This window comes from Delphinapterus leucas, chromosome 14 (assembly GCF_059928025.1).
Source record: "Delphinapterus leucas isolate spDelLeu-1000000601 "Yukka" chromosome 14, BTC_Dleu_Yukka2, whole genome shotgun sequence".
Taxonomy (NCBI): Eukaryota; Metazoa; Chordata; class Mammalia; order Artiodactyla; family Monodontidae; genus Delphinapterus; species Delphinapterus leucas.
This window is the reverse complement of record NC_143142.1, coordinates 88,626,570-88,646,822: the sequence shown is the minus strand read 5'-3', so window position 1 is coordinate 88,646,822 and position 20,253 is coordinate 88,626,570. Positions and strand designations below refer to the sequence as shown.

Below are 20,253 nucleotides of genomic sequence, written 5' to 3'. Positions count from 1 at the left end.
CAGCCACCAGCAATTCAGCATCTGAAATGCGCCCCACTGATTCCTTAACCAAGTGCATTTAATCCTTTTAACTACGGATGGCACAGGCATTAGTGTTGCCAACATGAAACTAGGAGATTCATACAGGTTAGGTCACTTCTGTAAGACATAATAAGATAGAGAGCTAAGAAAAGATTTTTCAATCACCTATTTTATCAGTTGAAGATGTATCTATGAGACCTTCATCTGATTTCATGCACTTTGAAAAATATATCTAGTTACGTAAATAAATTTTCTTACGTATTATTTGTCAAAAGATTTATGGGGCTTCCCTGGTGGCGCAGTGGTTGAGAGTCCGCCTGCCGATGCAGGGGACACGGGTTCGTGCCCCGGTCCGGGAAGATCCCACATGCCGCGGAGTGGCTGGGTCCCTGAGCCATGGCCGCTGAGCCTGCGCGTCCGGAGCCTGTGCTCCGCAACGGAAGAGGCCACAACAGTGAGAGGCCCGCTTACCACAAAAAATAAAAAATAAATAAACTAAAAAAAAAAAGACTTATGATAAGGAGAATAACTGGTTTCAACTAAAAAGGAGTACTAGGAAATTTGCAGTACCCATTATTTTACACTTAAACCTTTTACTCAAGATTGATTTTTTTTCCCTCTTAAATGTATGCATGGTTATATATATCTGTATGTGTGTGTTTTATAAAGTATAAAAGCAACTTAAAAGGGATTGGATTCTAGATTCTGTATGACACAAACTTTGAGACATCAATGCCAATAGCTCTGCTCCAGGTTTGCTTTCTAACATAGAAAATAGGAAAAGGTGAGAATATCTACAGTCTCTTAAATTTCAAACATTTTGTGTTTCTAAAAGTGAAACTAATACCTTATGTAGATGTCTATAAACTTATTAAACACTGGAAACAATATACTTGCCATTCTTAAAAGTAAAAGGGTATGCCTCATGTTAAATAATTACACACTATTTTTAAAATTTAGAGGAAACTGACATATTAATTATCTTCAAGTACAATTACATTACTAGGCTCACAGTAACTGACATGATTTAAAGAAAGAGACAGAGAGAAAGACAGAGAGAGGGAATGAACTGCAGCAAAATCAGAAGTATGGCCAACTTGACTTGTCTTACACGAAGTATATCTAGTAATTTTTTCACAGCAAGCACTAGCTACAACTGATGTCAGTTAAGGCTCGGTAAAAATGAATTATTAAATTGGTCTGCTTATATCCTATTACTGACTTCTTATGAATACTTGATTTTATTTGGTATAATTGACAAGAGTTGACAGCAAAGGACAGGTTTAATGACAATCAAATGCAGATCAACTCGTGTATATGTCACCTAGGAGAGCCGCGTCAAGTGGTGATAAAGTACTTGATGGGACACTGTGAGACAGGGCACGTGAGTCTGTCATACGTTGTAATAAGTTACCCTGTAATATTAGCAGACTGCCTGCAACAGCTCACAAATCCAATAGGTCTGAAAGAGACAGGCTACAGTATGTGCCCAAGAAAAGAAAAATAGACATTGACTTTGCATATATAACACCAGATCGTTTGCCATTAAACTTAAGTTCTCAATCATTTATACGACTTAGTGACTCTGCATGAAATTTTTAAGCTGGTGGCAAGATGAAGAGCACCGCAGAGAGAATGTGGATGAGCACAGTGTCACTTACCCGCCCCCCGCCCTCTAACAAGTGACAGCTGAGCTACTGTAGTATGTCCCCAACACTTAAACGATAATGCCACCACTTAGGAGGCAAGTGAAAAAGATACTGGCATTTATAAGAGATTGATGAAAATTAGTTCTAAAGCATTAATTTCTCTTAATACCACTAAAAGAATTGTGTGCATTCAGGAGATATTTGATCTGAATTAAGAAACTGATGAAGCAATTGATTAATTGGAATTTAAGCCATCAGTCACCAGATCCATCAACAGCTTCATTTACATTCTAAACAATCAACGGACGGCCCAACAGAATACCCTGTATTAATACACAGTCAATATGATGCCGCGAAGAGACTCACTGAGCTGTACTGACAAACGCCCAGTGGCTATTGTCCAAACTCAACACGCTGCGTAGATTTAAGACTTTCACACTGGCTAGGGTTTAGAGATTCTTACTATAACAGACAGTATATTACCAGGGTTTTCTGAACTGAAACTGAAAAATAATAAAGTAATATTAACAGTGTTAGCAGATACACAAAAAATTCTAAACATGTATGTTTAAAAACAAGGCTTTAATTTAAAACCTTAAATAATTATGTAAAGTCACACGAATTTCTAAAGCTAAGAATCCTTGATTGAAAGCAGTGTTATGACACATTTTACACAGCTGGGAAGCTGTCTGGTCCATTTTATAAAGAGAAGAAAAATATCATGAAACAGTAATCTGACATTTTAGTATCTCCATAAGAGTAACAGTAATTGTTTTAACAATTTAAATTTGACAGAAAAAAATCATAAAACTGAGGAATAGAATAGAACCACAGGTTAAAACAGATGACAGTAAGGTCCTAAACTTGGAGCCATTAATAACCTTCCAGGAATATGTTAAATAGTAAAAATTTAGCAAACGTGTGTATTATGTACATTTTCCTGAGGAACAAAGTGATAATTCTTAAGATTCTCAGAAAGACCCATGACCTCCAAAATATTAAATATCATTACCCTACAGAGGGAAACTGTCCCTACAACATAGAATACAAAGCAAAATTTGAGGAAAAAAAAATTTTTAAAACATAATCAATTTGGATATAACGTTATTTATCTGTAGTTGGCACATCAGAGAGTATCTCACTTGCCTAATTCTCTAATATTCTCTTCATGTTTTGCTATCTTATTACGTCATAACAATGATACGATGGCTGAAGAACAATTTCTAAAACTTCAGCAAACATTTACTAGCCCTCAGATTCCTCCTCTGAAAAATGGACATTTCTTAACAACCTTCCAGCTTTGAAGAGATGGATTTGCTCACACTTTATCTCCTCACATAGTCTGTATACTCTACTTCTTCTAAGTTAATTACCTAAAGCCATTTCCACATTGAGCATGATATTCTTAACCTTACATATATTCCTACCATGATCACTACAAGGGCAATTAAATATAAAAGCATCTCCCGGGATTTCCCTGGCAGTCCGGTGGTTAAGAATCCGTGCTTCCAGGCTTCCCTGGTGGCACAGTGGTTGAGAGTTCGCCTGCCGATGCAGGGGACACGGGTTCGTGCCCCGGTCCGGGAAGATCCCACATGCCGCGGAGCGGCTGGGCCCGTGAGCCATGGCCGCTGAGCCTGCGGGTCCGGAGCCTGTGCTCCGCAACGGGAGAGGCCACAACAGTGAGAGGCCCGCGTACCGCAAAAAAAAAAAAAGAATCTGTGCTTCCGGTGTAGGGCACACGGGTTCGATCCCTGGTGGGGAACTAAGATTCCGCATGCCGAGTGGTGCAGCCAAAAAAGAAAAAAAAAGTATCTCCCAAATGCAAACTGTTTGTTATTCATTATACTGAATACATTTACAAACAAAGACAAAGAAATCATAAATAAGTAGGGATGGCAGTGTAAAAATCTCTGAAAACCCATTCCTCCATAACTGTAATGACAACATAAGCAAAAATTGTCTAAAGCAACTTTTGCAAAACTCTGGAAAATAATCAAAGACTTGCAACAATCCCAGGTGCATTTATTCAAGAAACACGGCTAAATCTAGCTATGAGTGAGATGTGTGGTGTTTTGACTTGTCCCTTTTCCAGTACCCTGCCCCCAGTCAAACTCCACAGTAGCTGAGCAAACCAATGGTCTGGTAGCCACTGAGGGGAAGAAACCAGGGCTAGGACTCCCCAAACCCCACGCCCAGACAACTGTAACCACCTGACCAGGTAGAGCTTGTCTGGATTTGACTCAACCCACAGTTCATTCACTGAGAATGTGTTTTCCCTGGAATGTTTGTCAAAAACAAAGAGTGGCCATTGTTTAATGTCACAGCTACCTTGGGTGGTGGTTAAAGCTGGGGTAAACAACAAGCTGACCAAAAAAATGTAAAAGAAAAATCAGATAACAAGGAGCAAAAGCTCTATCATATTCCCGAGAGCCTAGAAGGCCACCTGCCAGTGCAGGGCTGCACACAATGCCCTTGAAAACCCGAGAGGCCCGAATCTCTCACACCTGGCTGACTCTGAGGCTCTGTACAAGCAAGTGAAGGCAAAGGCAGAGTTTTAACTGCCTGACACAGCTCTGCAGGTGTTAAGGGAACACTAGCTATTTGTAAAAGATAAACCTGGCAACTCTGGTACTTAATAATACTTCTCTGTCATACAGAGTCCACTTGGTGACAGAATGGGAGGGGAGTCTGTTCCACACAGACATGAAGGAACCTAAACTGAGGGAAGCTCTGCCATCTTCAACAGGCAGCTTCCAAGGTTACCCTGGTCATGGACACATAGCCAGTACAGGGAAAGCCGAGGCTGGAAGTGGTACACATGACTTTCAGCCACCCTCCTTCGGCCATACCTCAGGGCATGGCCCCATCTAACTGGACAGGAAAGGGAAATGGACTGGAAAAGTAGTTCTCCAGTCTCCACCCTATGGGAAAAACAAAACCACACATTAAACAGCACACAATAAAGTAAAGGTATCAAGTGTACAGAGGTCACTTGATTATTAGGTATAACTGAATTCTGCTGTTAATGGCAGCCTCATCTTACGATGTAAGTAATCATAACTACAGTTGGTGAAAAGAGAAAACATTTTTCTTCTCTCTCATGACTTAAAATGTCCTTTTAAAGAAACGCTGTTTAGGGACTTTGCTGGTGGTCCAGTGATTAAGACTCCTCGCTCCCAACACAGGGGGCCCAGGTTCGACCCCTGGTCAGGGAATTAGATCCTGCGTGCCACAACTAAGACCTCGCATGTGGCAATGAAGATCCCGCATGCCGCAAATAAGACCCGGCACAGCCAAATAAATAAATTTTTTTAAAAATACAAAAAAACAACGAAAAACCCCCCACTGTTTGTAAATGGACAAAAAACTAAATCAACAACTCTAAATTTTAACCATGTCCTTTCTAGAGTTTTCATGCTACAAATAATAATACATATGCTGAGCTTCCCATAAAAATATTGCTCATTTATGCAACAAAGTCAGAAATATAAGGCAGAAGGAACTTTGGATATTACTTGACAAACCTCTCATCATTTTAGAGATGATGAAAATGTATGACCACGTGGCTAGGTCATATAATTAGAAATTGGTCAAAGCAGACTAGATTTTAGGTTTCCTGATTTCCAACCAATGGATTTTTTTTCCTTGACCACATGAGGCTTCCTTCTCATTACCCCTTTTGCACCTTCTTCTTATTGTTTAAAGCTCTAGTCATATAAGTATCATTTTTTCTGTGAAGCCCATTTCAACTCACCTAGGCAAACTGTCTGTTCCCTCCCATTACCCCTACATGTCTTTTATTTATTTATTTGTTTGTTTATTTATTTTTGGCGGCATTGGGTCTTCATTGCTGTGCGCGGGCTTTCTCTAGTTGTGGCAAGCAGGGGTTACTCTTCGTTGTGGTGCGTGGGCTTCTCACTGTGGTGGCTTCTCTTGTTGCAAAGCACGGGCTCCAGGCGCACGGGCTTCAGCAGTTGTGGCATGTGGGCTCAGTAGTTGTGGCACGCGGGCTCAGCAGTTGTGGCTCGCGGGCTCAGTAGTTGTGGCTCACGGGCTCCAGAGCACAGGCTCAGTAGTTGTGGCACACGGGCTCAGTTGCTCCACGGCATGTGGGCTCTTCCCACACCAGGGCTCGAACCCGTGTCCCCTGCATTGGCAGGAGGACTGTTAACCACTACGCCACCAGCAAAGCCCTCCACATGCCTTTTAACATTTATACTATCTATACAATCAGAGTACTGCTAATTGTCAATGTGTGTACTTCCATAAATAAGTAGATCATAAACTCTTTGAAGAGAGCAACTTGGTTTTACTCCCTTTTGTATTCTAAGCAACAGGTAGTGCCTGGCATATAGTAAGTGCTAAATAAATGTTTGCTGAATGAGAAATAAAAGTGCAAATGCAGAATAGCAATCAAGTTTTGAGGAACATCACCATCTATTTAGATATCAAAATGGATTCGAATGAAAACTTTCACTTGATATAGGAAAGGATATTTTTTAAACCAACATATTACACAGTAAAATCATTGTTTTAAACATAAACAGTTAAATGTGATTTAGAAATTAATGAATTCAATATATTATCATTCAAAGAAAAATTCTTACAAGAATAAATTTAACTTTTATCTTTCAAAATGAAAATTAAACTGCCAAAATACCGATCATCAGCAATAAGAATAAAAGTACCTGCTTTCTCTGAGGTCCTAAGAAATACCATGTCCGATGGAATTCTTTGATCCTGCAGAGTAATATAAAATATTAATTATCTATATGCAAGTTTACAAATTAACACAATGCCATTCCAAAGGAGAAACAGCTCCTAAAAACAACTAAAATAATGTTATATTTCAACTCTACGCTGAAACAATTAACATCCATAATTTGTATAATAAAAATGAATATTTTAACTCATATTTTAGTTAGACCTCGAAGTTTCTTTCCGCATCAAGGAACCATGTAAATGGCATTTAGTGATGACCTGAAAACTACTTCATTTCCTGAAAAATGTTAAATATTACCATTTCTGTGGCCTCTGTTGTACCTCAACTCACACGTACAATATAACAGTTACTGCCTTATAAAAAAATGATGGCCTCCCTATCAGACTAAATGACCTAGAAAGTGAGGACAGTGTTCTTCCAACACCTAACACAAAACAGAGCATATCGAAAATGAGACACTTAATAAATGTTGAATGAAAGAATACATGTACAACTGAGCAAACAAAACCCCACAAATTTGAGGAGATATTCTTTTTACAAAGCAGGAAAGGAGAAAAACTCAAAGGTCGCTATTCATACATTTATTTAATCACTATTACTAATATTAGTATTAATTAGTATTACTAATAATAATTAGTAATACTAATTAGCATTAATTAGTTGGGAAAGCTATACAAACTAAAAGAAAAATATAATTATAATAAGAATACTTCACATAGTTTCATGAATTATTTATATTCTTTAAGACCTAAGTTAAGATTCATCTACACACAGTAAAGAAATGAACTACTTGTCAGTCAGCAAGCAACAAAAACAAACGTAAGTTGTTAAAGCGGAAAGAAGATATGCTGTAGAACAGAGCTACTTATTTCTAACATTTCTTTAGGCAATTGTTAAGATCTAAAGAACCTTTAGGTGAAGGGGGAAATCACAATGGAAACTAGAAAATATTGTTAATGAAATGGTAATAAAAACTCAACATATCAACATATCACGTGTGGAACACAGCTGAAGTCAGGAAAATGATAAGAGGAAAATATACATGACTAAACTGCATACAACAGAAAAGGGAGGCTAAAAATATACAAAGGACTAAATATCCATTCGAAAGCAGGAAAAAAAAACCCAGCCAATAAATCCCAAAGAAAGTACAAGGATGTAAACAAATATAAGAGCAAAATTAATGACACAGAAAACAAAAACATACATACCAGTAACAAACAGCAAGAAGGTAAATATTTCTTTAAATATGCCCATTTCGGTAATAAGAAAAAACTAGCACTAGAATAAAACTGATAAAAGATGGGCAAGCCTTCTAAACAAAAAACTGTAAAACATTACTGAAAGAAATTAAATGAAGCCTAAGGAAATAGAAAACACCATGTTCTGAAATTAGAATATACAGTATTGCAAAGATGTGAAGTGTGCATATACTGACCTATACATTCAACACAAACCCAATCAAAACCTTAACATGTTTTTTTGGTGGGAAATGACAAGATATTCCTAATATTTACAGGGAAATGCAAAGGCCAAGAATGACTAGACAAGTGTGAGAAACAACATGGAGAGCTGTCTGTACAATGTAACAAAACTAAATATTAAAATAGAATAGTTAAGACAAGATGGTATTCCACTAAGATGGATGATTATATTAATGTAAAAGCAGAGAATCCAGAAGTCGGCCCACACATCCATGGACACCAGATTTATGAGAAAGTTGGCACTGCAGACATCTTTTCAATAAACAGTGCTGAGAAAACTAGATACCCATGGGCAATGAGGAGAGATAATACCTGGCCTCTACTTCAATCGAAAAACGAAAATCTATTCCAAACGAATTATACTTCTAAATGTCAAAGTCAGGGACTCCCCTGGTGGCACAGTGGTTAAGAATCCGCCTGCCAATGCAGGGGACACAGGTTCGAGCCCTGGTCCGGGAAGATCCCACATGCTGCGGAGCAACTAAGCCCGTGCGCCACAACTACGGAACCTGAGCTCTAGAGGCTGCGAGCCACAACTACTGAGCCCATGTGCCACAACTACTGAAGCCTGGGCGCCTAGAGCCCGTGCTCCGCAACAAGAGAAGCCACCGCAGTGAGAAGTCCGCACACCGTGATGAAGAGGAGCCCCCACTCACCGCACCAAAGACCCAACGCAGCCAAAAATAAATAAATAAATTTTTTTAAAATGTCAAAGTCAAAACAATAAAACCTAAAAGATAATACAGAAGAATATTTTCATGACTTTTTGGTAGGAAGAGATTTCTTAAACAAGACTCCTTCCCCCTACCACCACAAATTTTAAAAAAAACTTATTACAGATGAAAAGATTAATAAGGTTGACTTCATTAGAATTTTTCTTTGAATGATAATATATTGAATTCATTAAGCATCTCTGTTCCACAAAGCACACTAGGAAGGAAAAGATATTCACAACATAAAACTAATAAAGGACTCCCATCCAGAGTACTTGAAGGCCTGCAAACTGTTAAGAAAGGATAACTCTGAAGAAAAACAGTAAGAGATTCTCACAGGCTTTTCCCAAATGAGAAAAATATCCAAAATCATATGAAAAGGTGTCCGACTTTGTTAGTCTTTACAGAAATGCACATTAAAACCACAACCACTATGTACAATTTGGAAATGGTAAATTTAAAAGGTTGGCAATGCCAAGTGTTGGCAAACATCAAGGAATGGGAACTCTTACTCACTGTCGATCTGAGTATAATTTGATACATCACTTTGCAAAATCATTTGCAGTAAGTACTCAAGTGCAACATACACACTCACCCCAAAATCCAACAAGTCCACTCCTCAGTACACATGCAGCAGCAATGTGTGCACATGTGAGCCAGAAGACGTGGTCAAGTACGACTCAGATGTATCAATCCTAACAGGCAAAACTTAGAAGCAACCCAAATACCCACCAACAGTAGAATGGATACAAGGCATACTATGTAACCACAAAATGAATGAATTACAGCTGCACACAACAAAATGAAGACTCTCATAATCAGTATTGGGTCAAAAATAAGCACCCACCCACACACAGCCCCATCCCACTGAATTTTCTAGGCACCCTTGTTGAAAATCTGTTAACCAGAAATTTGAGGCTTTTTTTCTGGACTCTCAATGTTTAATTTATGCCAATTCCATACTGTCCTGATTAATGTTAACTTTGTAGAAAGTTCTGAAATGGAGAAGTGTGAATATGCCAATTTTGTTCACATTTTTAAAATCTGCTTTGGCTATTCTGAATCTCTTGTATTTCCATATGAATTTTGAATCAGCTTGTCAATTTCTGCAAAGAAGTCAGCTGGGATGTTAAGAGGGACTGCACTGAACCTGTAGATCAGTTTGGGAGTACTGCCATTTTAACATATGAATACTTCCAATCCATGAACATGGGACGTCGTTCTGTTTATCCAGGTCTTCTTTACTGTATTTTAACAATGTTTTGTAGTTTTCAAAGTACAAGTTTTGTTCTTTTGTTAAGTTTATTCTTAACCATGATTTTATTTATAAGATTTTATTCCTTTGATACTATCATACATGGAATTTTTTTCTTAATTTTAGACCACTACCCTTTATTCCCTTATCCTGTTTTATTTTCTATGAGGCATTAATAAGTAAACTAGAAACTTCAAAATAATTATTGGATATTTTTATTTTTCCCTCCTCTCAAGACTCAGCAATATAGGAGCAGGGACCTGTGTTTTCTTAATATGAAATTACCATGGTATAATGTACAGCAGTTTCTTTGACCATGACCCGTTCAGGATATCTGAACTGTTTCTGATTTTGGGCTATCATGAATAATGCAGGTATAAACATTCATGTTCAAGCTTTTGTGCCAATCTAAATTAATATTTACCTGTGATAAAGGTCCAAAAGTTCAACTTCTGGGTCAAATGATAGTTGTATGCTCAGTGTTTTAACAGACTGTCTAATGATTTTCCAGAATAGCTGTAACATTTGATATCCCCACATGAACTGCATGTGATCCACCGTCTTCGTGTCACTGCCAGCATTTGTGCTGTCATCCGTTTTCATTGTAGCCATTCTGCTATATGTGTAGTGATATTTCACTGTATTTTCATTTGCATTTCCAGATAACTAATGATGTTGAATAACGTTTCATATGCTTATTTTCTATCTGTATGTCTTCTTTGGCTAAATGTTTATTTTTTTTTTGCCCATTTTCTAGTTTGATTTTTTTTTTACTGTTGAGTATTTAGCATTTTTACATATTCTAGATACAAACCTTTGTGGATATATGGTTTACAAATACTTTCTCCCAGTCTGTTTTTCCACCATATTCACATGTTCTTTCACAAAGCACAAATTTTTAATTTTAATGATGCAATCTATCAATTTCACCCTTGTATGCATTGTGCTTTTGGTGTCAAGTCTAAGAACTATTTTCCTACCCTAGATTCTGAATATTTTCTCCTGTTTTATTCTAAAAGTTTTACAGTTTTACATTATATATTTAAGTCCCTGGTCCACTTTGATTTAATATCTATATAAGGTGTGACATTTAGATTATGGTTCATTTTTTACCCATGGATGTCCACTAGTTCCAGCCTGTTTTGTTGAAAGGCTATCCATCCTCCATTTTAATTGCTTTTGCACTTTGTCAAAGATCACTTGAGCATATTTGGGTGGGTCTATTTCCGGGTTCTCCATTGATGTTTCATTATCTTTGTTTCTACCCTTCTTCTGTCCCCATGTTACTTAATATCGTAGGAAGTATGCCTTCACATTAGGAGAGTGACTCTTTTCACTTTATTCTCCTTGTCAAGGTTGTTTTTGCCATGTTAGGGCCTGTGCCTTGCCAAATCAGTTTTAGAAAAATCTTATTTTGTCTTTAAAACCAAAACAAACGAACGAAGGAAAAACCTTGCTGAGATTTTGATACATACATCTGTGTAAGAATTCAGTTACTGTTCAGGTTTCCTTATTAAGCTGGGAGATAATCTTTGGAATTTCTTGCTTCACCTTGCATGCGTAAAGGATCATCTGACCTTGACTCTGAACGGTCCTACCCTCCCAATTTCCAGATACATGTCAAACACATACTTCTCCTAGGCTGAATTTGAAACTGGAGAACTAGGAGTTGAAACCTAGACGCAGTGAACACTGAAGGCCACATCATCCTCTTTCCACTTTCTGTCCCAGGCTGCTGCTCTCCCATGTTCCACGGCTCCTGACATCTATAACACGGAGCCAAAGCTGATGAGCATTATTCCTTTAAGTACCCATAAAGTGAATATCGATGTACTAATTTTAATTCCATGTTAAGATAAAAAATTACAACTATCCTATAACATAAAATGCACCATGGAAATATCCAAACATTAATTTATAAATAGGAATATGGTCAAATAAAAGAGAAATATGGGCTTCCCTGGTGGCGCAGTGGTTGAGAGTCCGCCCGCCGATGCAGGGGACACGGGTTCGTGCCCTGGTCCAGGAAGATCCCACATGCCGTGGAGTGGCTGGGCCCGTGAGCCATGGCCGCTGAGCCTGCGCGTCCGGAGCCTGTGCTCCGCAACGGGAGACGCCACAATTGTGAGAGGCCCGCGTACCGCAAAAAAAAAAAAAAAAAAAAAAAAAGTAGAAGGACAAAGCCATTTGCTACCAGATCTCTGCTATTTCCTTATGACGATTATATCAACTGGCAAGAAAAAAACCTTTTATCACTACAAAAATCACAAAATTGGTTTGACAAATACCATGAACCTACTACTAAAAATTTATCATTTCCCAGTAGTTACTGGAAACTATGTTATCAAACTTCAGAATACTCAATGTTTTCCAGGGAATTAAAATATATGAAAAATTTTCATATGAAAATGAAAGTACAATTGGCAATATAAAAAGCTAAATCAGGCAAGTGGTGCCACCCCTATTTTTTAGTACGCAGCAGTGCTTCCTTAAGGCTAGCGAAAACATTTTAGAAGTCCTCCCTCTAGCTCTGCTAGCAAATCTTTAAATTTCAGAGTAGCACAGGATACCACACACATGCTCACATATACGTAACACTGGTGCGTCATCCACAACGTGCTATCCACTGGACACTGAAATAACAAACAAACACAAAGAGGTGCAGCTCCACATCAAACGTAAACCTTTACCTGGATGTCTACAGAGGCCTATGTCCCTCACCAATCTTTCTTACTGATGGAGAAGACACCTGTGAGGCCAGAGAGACACTGAAGAGGAACAGCCAGACACAGATGTAGATCTCTCTTTCACATCTACCTGTATGACCAATGAGATGGCCAAGAAGGGTGCACCTGTTACTCAGTAAAAATGGGAGGACTGAGGGAAAACAGGAAGGTGAGTGTACTGCTACATCAAACTAAACAGCAAAGGTAAGGGAAAAAAAGGGTCAATAGGAAAGGTAAGGGGGAAATAAGAGATGAAAGAATGAAAAGGCCAAACAGTACTCATCTGATTCACAGAGAGATTCTACCCTAGCCTTCAACACAACAGACACAAGATGTCCTCCTAAAAGTCGAGAGGAAAACAAAAAGTGTTGGGGCACCACTCCGGAGTCTAAGTCTCAGAGACTGTACAACCCTTCTGCTGGCACTCACACCCTCTCTTTACCCCTCCTGCTGGCAGGCCGGCGGTGGGCTGCCCGGTGGAGAGGCCCATGTATCCAGGAATGAGCGTGGCCACAGGCCTAAAGCTCGTAGAACTGAGGCCCTGAGTCCAAAGAGGCACCAAGTCCTGCCAACAACCCCAAGAGTGAGACTGGCATCAGCTCCACCCCCGTGGAACTTGGAGGCGATGGCTACTGGACTGACACCTTGACACAACTTGACTGAGAGCCTTAAGGGGGACCAAGAGCCAGGAGATGCAGCTAGGCTGCATCCAGATTCCTGACCACAGAAACCTGAGAAAACAAAGGTTGCTGTTTCTTAAAAATTGCATCAAAATTTATGTGACTAACATATGGCTCAGCCATCCCTCTTGTCAGCATTTATCCTATAGAGTCCTGCAAGGATGTATGTACCAGAATGTTCATTATAGCACTTCTCACAGCAGAAAAGAGAAACCATCGAAAATCTAACAATGGATCAAAAATTAGTAACTTACAGTATCCATATAACTGAATACTACGTAAATATGTTGCAAATCCGTATGTTTAATTTTCTCCTTTCCGTAAAATCCGACAAACACAGCCCGAAGCGTTCTCTGTGTACAGATTTTTACTGCAATGAGATGAAGACTGCTTTCCTCCTGAGGAGGAAGGCTCTCACTCAACCTCCCCACGGGCGGCTCAGGATGGGTATGTTCGCATGGATCCCCATGTGGCTATCAGCTGGTACCAGGGGCTCACACTCCTCTGTAAGAGGCCTTATGAAAACCTCTCATTCTATATTTTTTAAAATGTTGTTCTAGAGCCTTAAAAAAAGGAAAAACAAAAAGACTATGCCCTCAGTCACTGTTACTCAGGAAGGCTGTGCGGGCAGAAACGCTTCTCCGCAAAGGCAGACAGCCCGGGCCTCCAGACTCCGGGCCAGTAGCAGCCTGCCAACAGCCACCTCTGACCACTGTGGGGTTTTTAAAATGGCTTCTTCCTACATTGACCTAAACTTTTTCTTTCTAATCCTCTTGTTTCCATTTACCTTTCCCTCATTAAGTTGTTTTTTTTTTGTTCGTTTGTTTGGGGTTTTTTTGCGGTACGCGGGCCTCTCACTGTTGTGGCCTCTCCCGTTGCGGAGCACAGGCTCCGGACCCGCAGGCTCAGCGGCCATGGCTCACGGGCCCAGCCGCTCCGCGGCATGTGGGATCTTCCCGGACCGGGGCACGAACCTGTGTCCCCTGCATCGGCAGGCGGACTCTCAACCACTGCGCCACCAGCGAAGCCCCCTCGTTAAGTTTTTAAGCCATAAGAATTAATATCCAATAATTACATATATCTGTCTATAAAAAGAAGCTCTAGAAACTGAAACATTATAAATAGGTTCTAACTAATGTAATTCTTTGGTCAAAAGATATAATTCTGATAATGCAACAATAAACAGTTAACATGTCTTATTTTAGACAAAATATGACTACCTACACACACTGAAACGTACTTTAGCAAAACAGACTACACAAAAACCTGTATTTTTTTCTTCACATATATCAAACCTTACACAAAGATGTTAAGATTTAAAATACATGTCTCAAACAATTTCCTTCAGATTCAAAAGTTACTTGCAATCAGGCTAAATGTTCATAACTGGCATATACATGTCTAAAAGATATTAAAAATGCATCAACCTTTTCCACTATGATGAGGTCTCCAACTTGTATGTCTGAACTCTTAACTTGCACTTTACCTTAAAAAAAAGAAGAAGTATAATCAACTCAAGGAAATAATAGCACATCAGAGTTAAACTTTCAGTTGATAAATAATACTTTAGAAATAACTTTGGGAGAAAAAAATAACACTTTAGAAATTTATCTATACTTATACTTTCAAAATAAATTTATTTCAGATAGACACAGTCGCTGAAAATTTACTTCTCCTAGTGAACTCCCAAATACAATTAACTATCCCCCAATAAAAGACGTGCGAGAGTGGGGAAGAGGATTCCATCTGGAAAGTTCTTCCCACATCTGCCATTATTTCAGGTCTGAGTCAAGTTACGGATGATCAAAAATATCACTAAATAAAATAATTTGATGACCGAAGCTGAGTAACATGTAGATGTAAAATCCTTACATTAATGTTTTGGAGGCACTGATTGGCACATAACTGACAGAAAAAAGAAACGAAGAAAATTACATGTAAAATCACCCTCCACTAGTAGCTTTACAGACACAGGTCAGGACTGAAAACTAAGGTCTAGAGATGTACACAAAGTGTGATGCTTCCACATGGTACACTGTGTAAATTCTTAAATTGTCTCTCTAGCATCTAGTGCACTGTAATCACTTACAAAATCTCACACACAACATCTACATCATGTTAGTGCCTCAGAGAGGAGGTGAGAAGCTGGCGTGGACCATGGCAGACACCGTCCTGAAGCAGCAACAAGACCTGGGTCAGTTCTCGCTCCCTGTGTCTCCTCCCTCCCTGCCTCCCTTCGCCCCTCTGTTTCTCTCCCTCCTTCCCTCTCTCCCCACCTCCCTATCTTGGTCTCCCTCCCTCTGTCCATCTCCCTTTTGAAACCAGCAACAGCCTTATGGATCTGCCTTTACATTTTTGTAACTACTGTTTTGACACGGGAAAAGGTCCACTTCTTTTACATTCAGTTTATTCTGAAAGCTAACAGAACAAGAGCTAAGTTCATATTACATTATCAAATACTAACATTACCAGTCATTACACTGACTTTTAGACCAATTCAACTTATTATAAAGCCTTATTTCCTAAATACCTCTTAAAGCAGCTGGGTTTCAATAGAACCATACCAGTTCCTAACAATTTGTTTTGAGGATATCAAAAAGTTTTGTAAATATTATATTTTTGCTGTTATATTTTTCCATGTTCCTCAATTATACAATAAATACATAAGGCCTGGAGTAACTTTTCAGGGGGGAGATGAAGCTACTTTTTATTCATATTATAAAATAGCAAAGTTCTTTAGAATTGCATGTGAAGCAAATCTTATGATATTTTCGTAAGTGATAAGTATACATCAATTAGTAGCCAAAAAACATACTTGCAAAAGAATGTCTACTTTAAATCTTTTTTTTCAGTTGGTCACTTCAAGCTTTAGGTCTGTACTCCCACTATTATGTTTTGTATAGCTAAGCCTCAGGCAGTAAAGACATATTACTTATCTCATACTCCCTGAGTATTAACTCAGCAGAATTCCTGTCTTATCATTTAATTTTATTTTCTCTCCTACTCTCCAATCCACTTTTCCTTCCTTCTGCTTTTTTACATTTTGATAGACACATTTTAAAAAGAGAGAAAAAGAAACGGTTGCAGTCATAAGATGTAGTAAATAATTTTAAACTATTTTGAAACAAAGAAAACGCATCTTTTTTTGACTCCTTAATCAAGACCTTACATTTCTGAGAGATTTATTATTCTCTCACATGGTAATAGACACAATTTATATTTAATAGCCTTTAATTTTTAAGGCATTAATTGTGATCACTATTCATTTCTATGGAACTTACCAGCAATTACATGTTTAAGTAAAACAGTTTATGGTAAAAAGCACTGTTGAAAGTTCTCAACTCTTACACAATATTACAACATGAACAAAATACGAGAAGGCTAAACACAGCACAGTGTCAAATCAGTATGATAATCTCCCTCACTTATCTGTTCAAAGTACACATGTCTAAATTTTGAAGAATTGGTCAAATTGTTCAACAGTTCTGAATTCTCTAATAATTCTGATCTTGTGTTCAAGGGACGGCCTGCACTTCCTTTACAGCCTTTGTCACATGAACTCATGGACTTCTTCTCTGTTCTCTTTCCCAAAGAACAGCGAAGGCATCGGACAGAAAAGATGGAGGAAAGCCACCCACTCCCCATGCACCTGTCCAGCACTGACAGCCCAGCATCATGCCCTCCGCAGCCTAACCTGCAGAGTCCATGCCTCCACTAACGGTTTGATTTATGGCCACCCTTTGTGAGCTGAACTGATAGCTGATCCTAGCTAGCAACATACTAATAGCAGAGTTGGAAGAGACTGGTAACAAGACATATTCCTTAAGTTTTACAAGTCACAGCACATAGAAGACACACAATGGCCACCTGCTCTCACAAACCAATGGAACCATCAACAACACAAAGTGTTTATTGAATGGGCGTTTAAAATTTAGTAACTTCAGAGCTCCATTTGATAGAAGCAAGTTCTAAATAGAGTAACAAAGATACTTCAATGTGTACAGCAGTATTTAAACCTAATGACAGTTTTCCTTAAAAATATCCTACTCCATTTACTGTCAAGTACATACTCAGGAAGTCGCACCTTACCAGCCTTTTACTTTTGATGAAACAGTGAATAGTGACTATTACCAAGTAAGGTAACAGCAGTCCTTTCCTCTCTCTAAACTACTGCAGGTAAATCCTTCCATTAAATCTTTCTTCTAGCAATAAACGTTCCCTGCCACTATGCCTCAAAAGTATGATGGCTTATGTGTGCCTTATCACGGGAGGCAAGCATTTAGCTCACTTGCCCCATGAACCAAGTTTTATTGGCTCCTCCGAAGAGAGATCAAAAATCACTCCAAGAACCACTCTTCTTCCTGCAGAGTGTCTAACCACACGCCCTGTCTACCACTCTCATTGCCACTCGTCAGCATCACCTGTAGAAACAAGACACAACTAAATGGTCGCCACTGTTATTATTTTCCGAATTCAGCATAATTCCAAACGAACTAGTTGAAAAATTAAGGATTATGTTCATCCTCACCCCAAACCCTCCATTACTGGACAATTACTTAGAAGATAATCACATTTGCAGCATGTATACACATTCTTCACAGCTGATCTCAAATTAACTTTCCGGCTTTACCTACTATTTCCCTTTGCTCCTGCTCTATCTTAGTCTGGCACCTTATCCGACAACCGTGCGAGGCCCTTGCTTATTCTTACAGGTTCTCTGCACGTGCTGCTCCTTTTGACTGAAATCCCTCCCTCCCCAGACCTCCTTAACTGCACGGCAAATATAACCCCAGGAAGCCTTCTGTAACCTGTATGAGCATCAGCAGCATTTGATACGCACTGCTACACAATGCGCTTAAAATGCTATAAATATGCAAACACCTGAGTGTCTACCAAATTTCAGATCCTGTGCACTTTTAGGACATTTCGTTTGTTCTTCGCAAATGCATATCCAAACTTAACCCATTTTAAAAGAACAGAAGGAGTTGATAACCATTCTACTCCTGATCAGTTAAAACGGGTCAAATGCCGGAATGGATTAAAGAGAGCATAACCATAAAAACCACATCTAACTAGACACAGACATTACCAAATAAGGATGAAAAGGTATTAATTACTTATTTCCCAACAAAACACACACAAGGAGATAAGAGTGACAAATAATTAAGCAACTTTTTAAAAAAGCACTTGATTGCATATAAGGAGCCCTCTAGAAGGTCACTTTGGATTAACACGTATTGCTTCCTGGGCAGACCACCACCCATGAAATCGGCAAGTTATTGGGCTTGTCTTCATTATTTGGGTAGGAATGGCATTCTCTCCCAACTCTCTCACCATTTTAAGTGTGTGTGGAGGTAGGAGCCTAACTTAAAACAGATTATGAAGCAAAGTGGGTAGTTGGGAAATAAGTTTTATACTATACTATATTATATCATATCGTATTATATTAAGAGAGAGACCTATACTCTGAAAAAAACCCAAAATATTGCTGAGAGAAATTTTAAAACACCTAAATAAAGGAAGAGATATACCTCATTCATGGATCAGAACACTTAATACTATTAAAAAGTCAATTCTCCCCCAAATTTATCTATAGATTCAATGCAATCCCAATCAAAATCCCAGCAGGCTTTTTTTTTTCTTTTTTTGCGGTACGCAGGCCTCTCACTGTTGTGGCCTCTCCCATTGCGCAGCACAGGCTCCGGACGCGCAAGCTCAGTGGCCATGGCTCACCGGCCCAGCCGCTCCGCGGTATGTGGGATCTTCCCGGACAGGGGCACGAACCTGTGTCCCCTGCGTTAGCAGGCGGACTCTCAACCACTGAGCCACCAGGGAAGCCCTCAGCAGGCTTTTTTTTAAATAGAAATTAACAAACTGATTCTAAAAGTCACATGGAGGGACTTCCCTGGTGGTGCAGTGGCTAAGAGTCTGCCTGCCCTGCTGGTGCAGGGGACACAGGTTCGAGCCCTGGTCCCGGAAGACCCTGCATGCTGCGAAGCAACTAAGCCCGTGCGCCACGACTACTGAGCCTACGCTCTGGGGCCCGCGAGCCACAGCTACTGAGCCCACGTGCCACAACTACTGAAGTCCGCACGCCTAGAGCCCATGCTCCACAACAGGAGAGGCCACCGCAATGGAAAGCCTGCGCACCACAGCGAGGAGTAGCCCCCGCTCACCACAACTAGAGAAAGCCCACATGTGGCAACAAAGACCCAACGCAGCCAAAAATAATAAATAAATAAATTTATAGAAGTCACATGGAAATACAAAGGATCTAGTCTAGCCAAAACAACTCTAAAAAGGAAAAACAAACTTGGAGGGCAAACGCTACTGCTTTCAAGAATTATTATGAAACAACAGTAATCAAAAGACCATTGTTTTAGCATAAAAGAGACAAATAGATCAACAGAGTGAAGAGAGAGTCTAGAAATAAACCCACACGTGAAAGACAACTAATTGTTGACAGAAGTGTAAGCCAATGTGGTGGTAAAAGGATCACTTTTTCAAAAACTGGTGCTAGAAACAACAACACGCACACCTTGTACCAATACAAAACTTTACTCAAAAGACCTGTCATATAATGCAAATCCTAAAACTAAAAAACCTCTAGAAGAAGAAACATCAGAGAAATAAATGTAACAGAAAACCTTTGTGAACTTGAGTTTAGGCAAAGAGTTCTCAGATAGGACACCAAAAGCACAATCATAAAAGAAAAAACTGATACATTGGACTTCATCAACTAGAACATCAAAGGGGCAAGGAACAGCACAAAGGTGTAAGATCAATGAACTGGCGGTTGAAAAATAGCCGGAGGAAGGTGCAAGAGGAAATAAGCTACAAGGATAGGAAGGACTCTAATTCCAGGTCAAGTGGCCCCAAGATTACGGGAGAAAAATAGCAAACATTTAGGAGAGTTGCAGGGGAAGCAGGACCCTCACAGAAGAGCCACATTTGAATGAAAGCAAGAAGGCACACTCACAGGAGTCTGATGATGGAGAG

At 39.3% G+C, this 20,253-nt stretch overlaps 1 protein-coding gene across 15 annotated transcripts in view; it reads right to left on the bottom strand.

The window, feature by feature from the left end:
* Window positions 1–20,253, bottom strand: part of ATP9B (ATPase phospholipid transporting 9B) — a 218,903-nt gene that overhangs the window by 151,565 nt on the left and 47,085 nt on the right. For all 15 annotated transcript variants that reach the window (XR_016387667.1, XR_002642781.3, XM_089895355.1 and 12 more), the window contains 2 exons: window positions 14,682–14,740; window positions 6,362–6,413 (listed from right to left, as the gene is read on the bottom strand). Coding sequence is in view for 13 of the 15 variants with exons in the window: in XM_089895355.1 (XP_089751481.1) it covers window positions 6,362–6,413; window positions 14,682–14,740 (111 nt within the window). In the remaining 2 variants the exon portion in view is untranslated. The remainder of the gene's footprint in view (window positions 1–6,361; window positions 6,414–14,681; window positions 14,741–20,253) is intronic.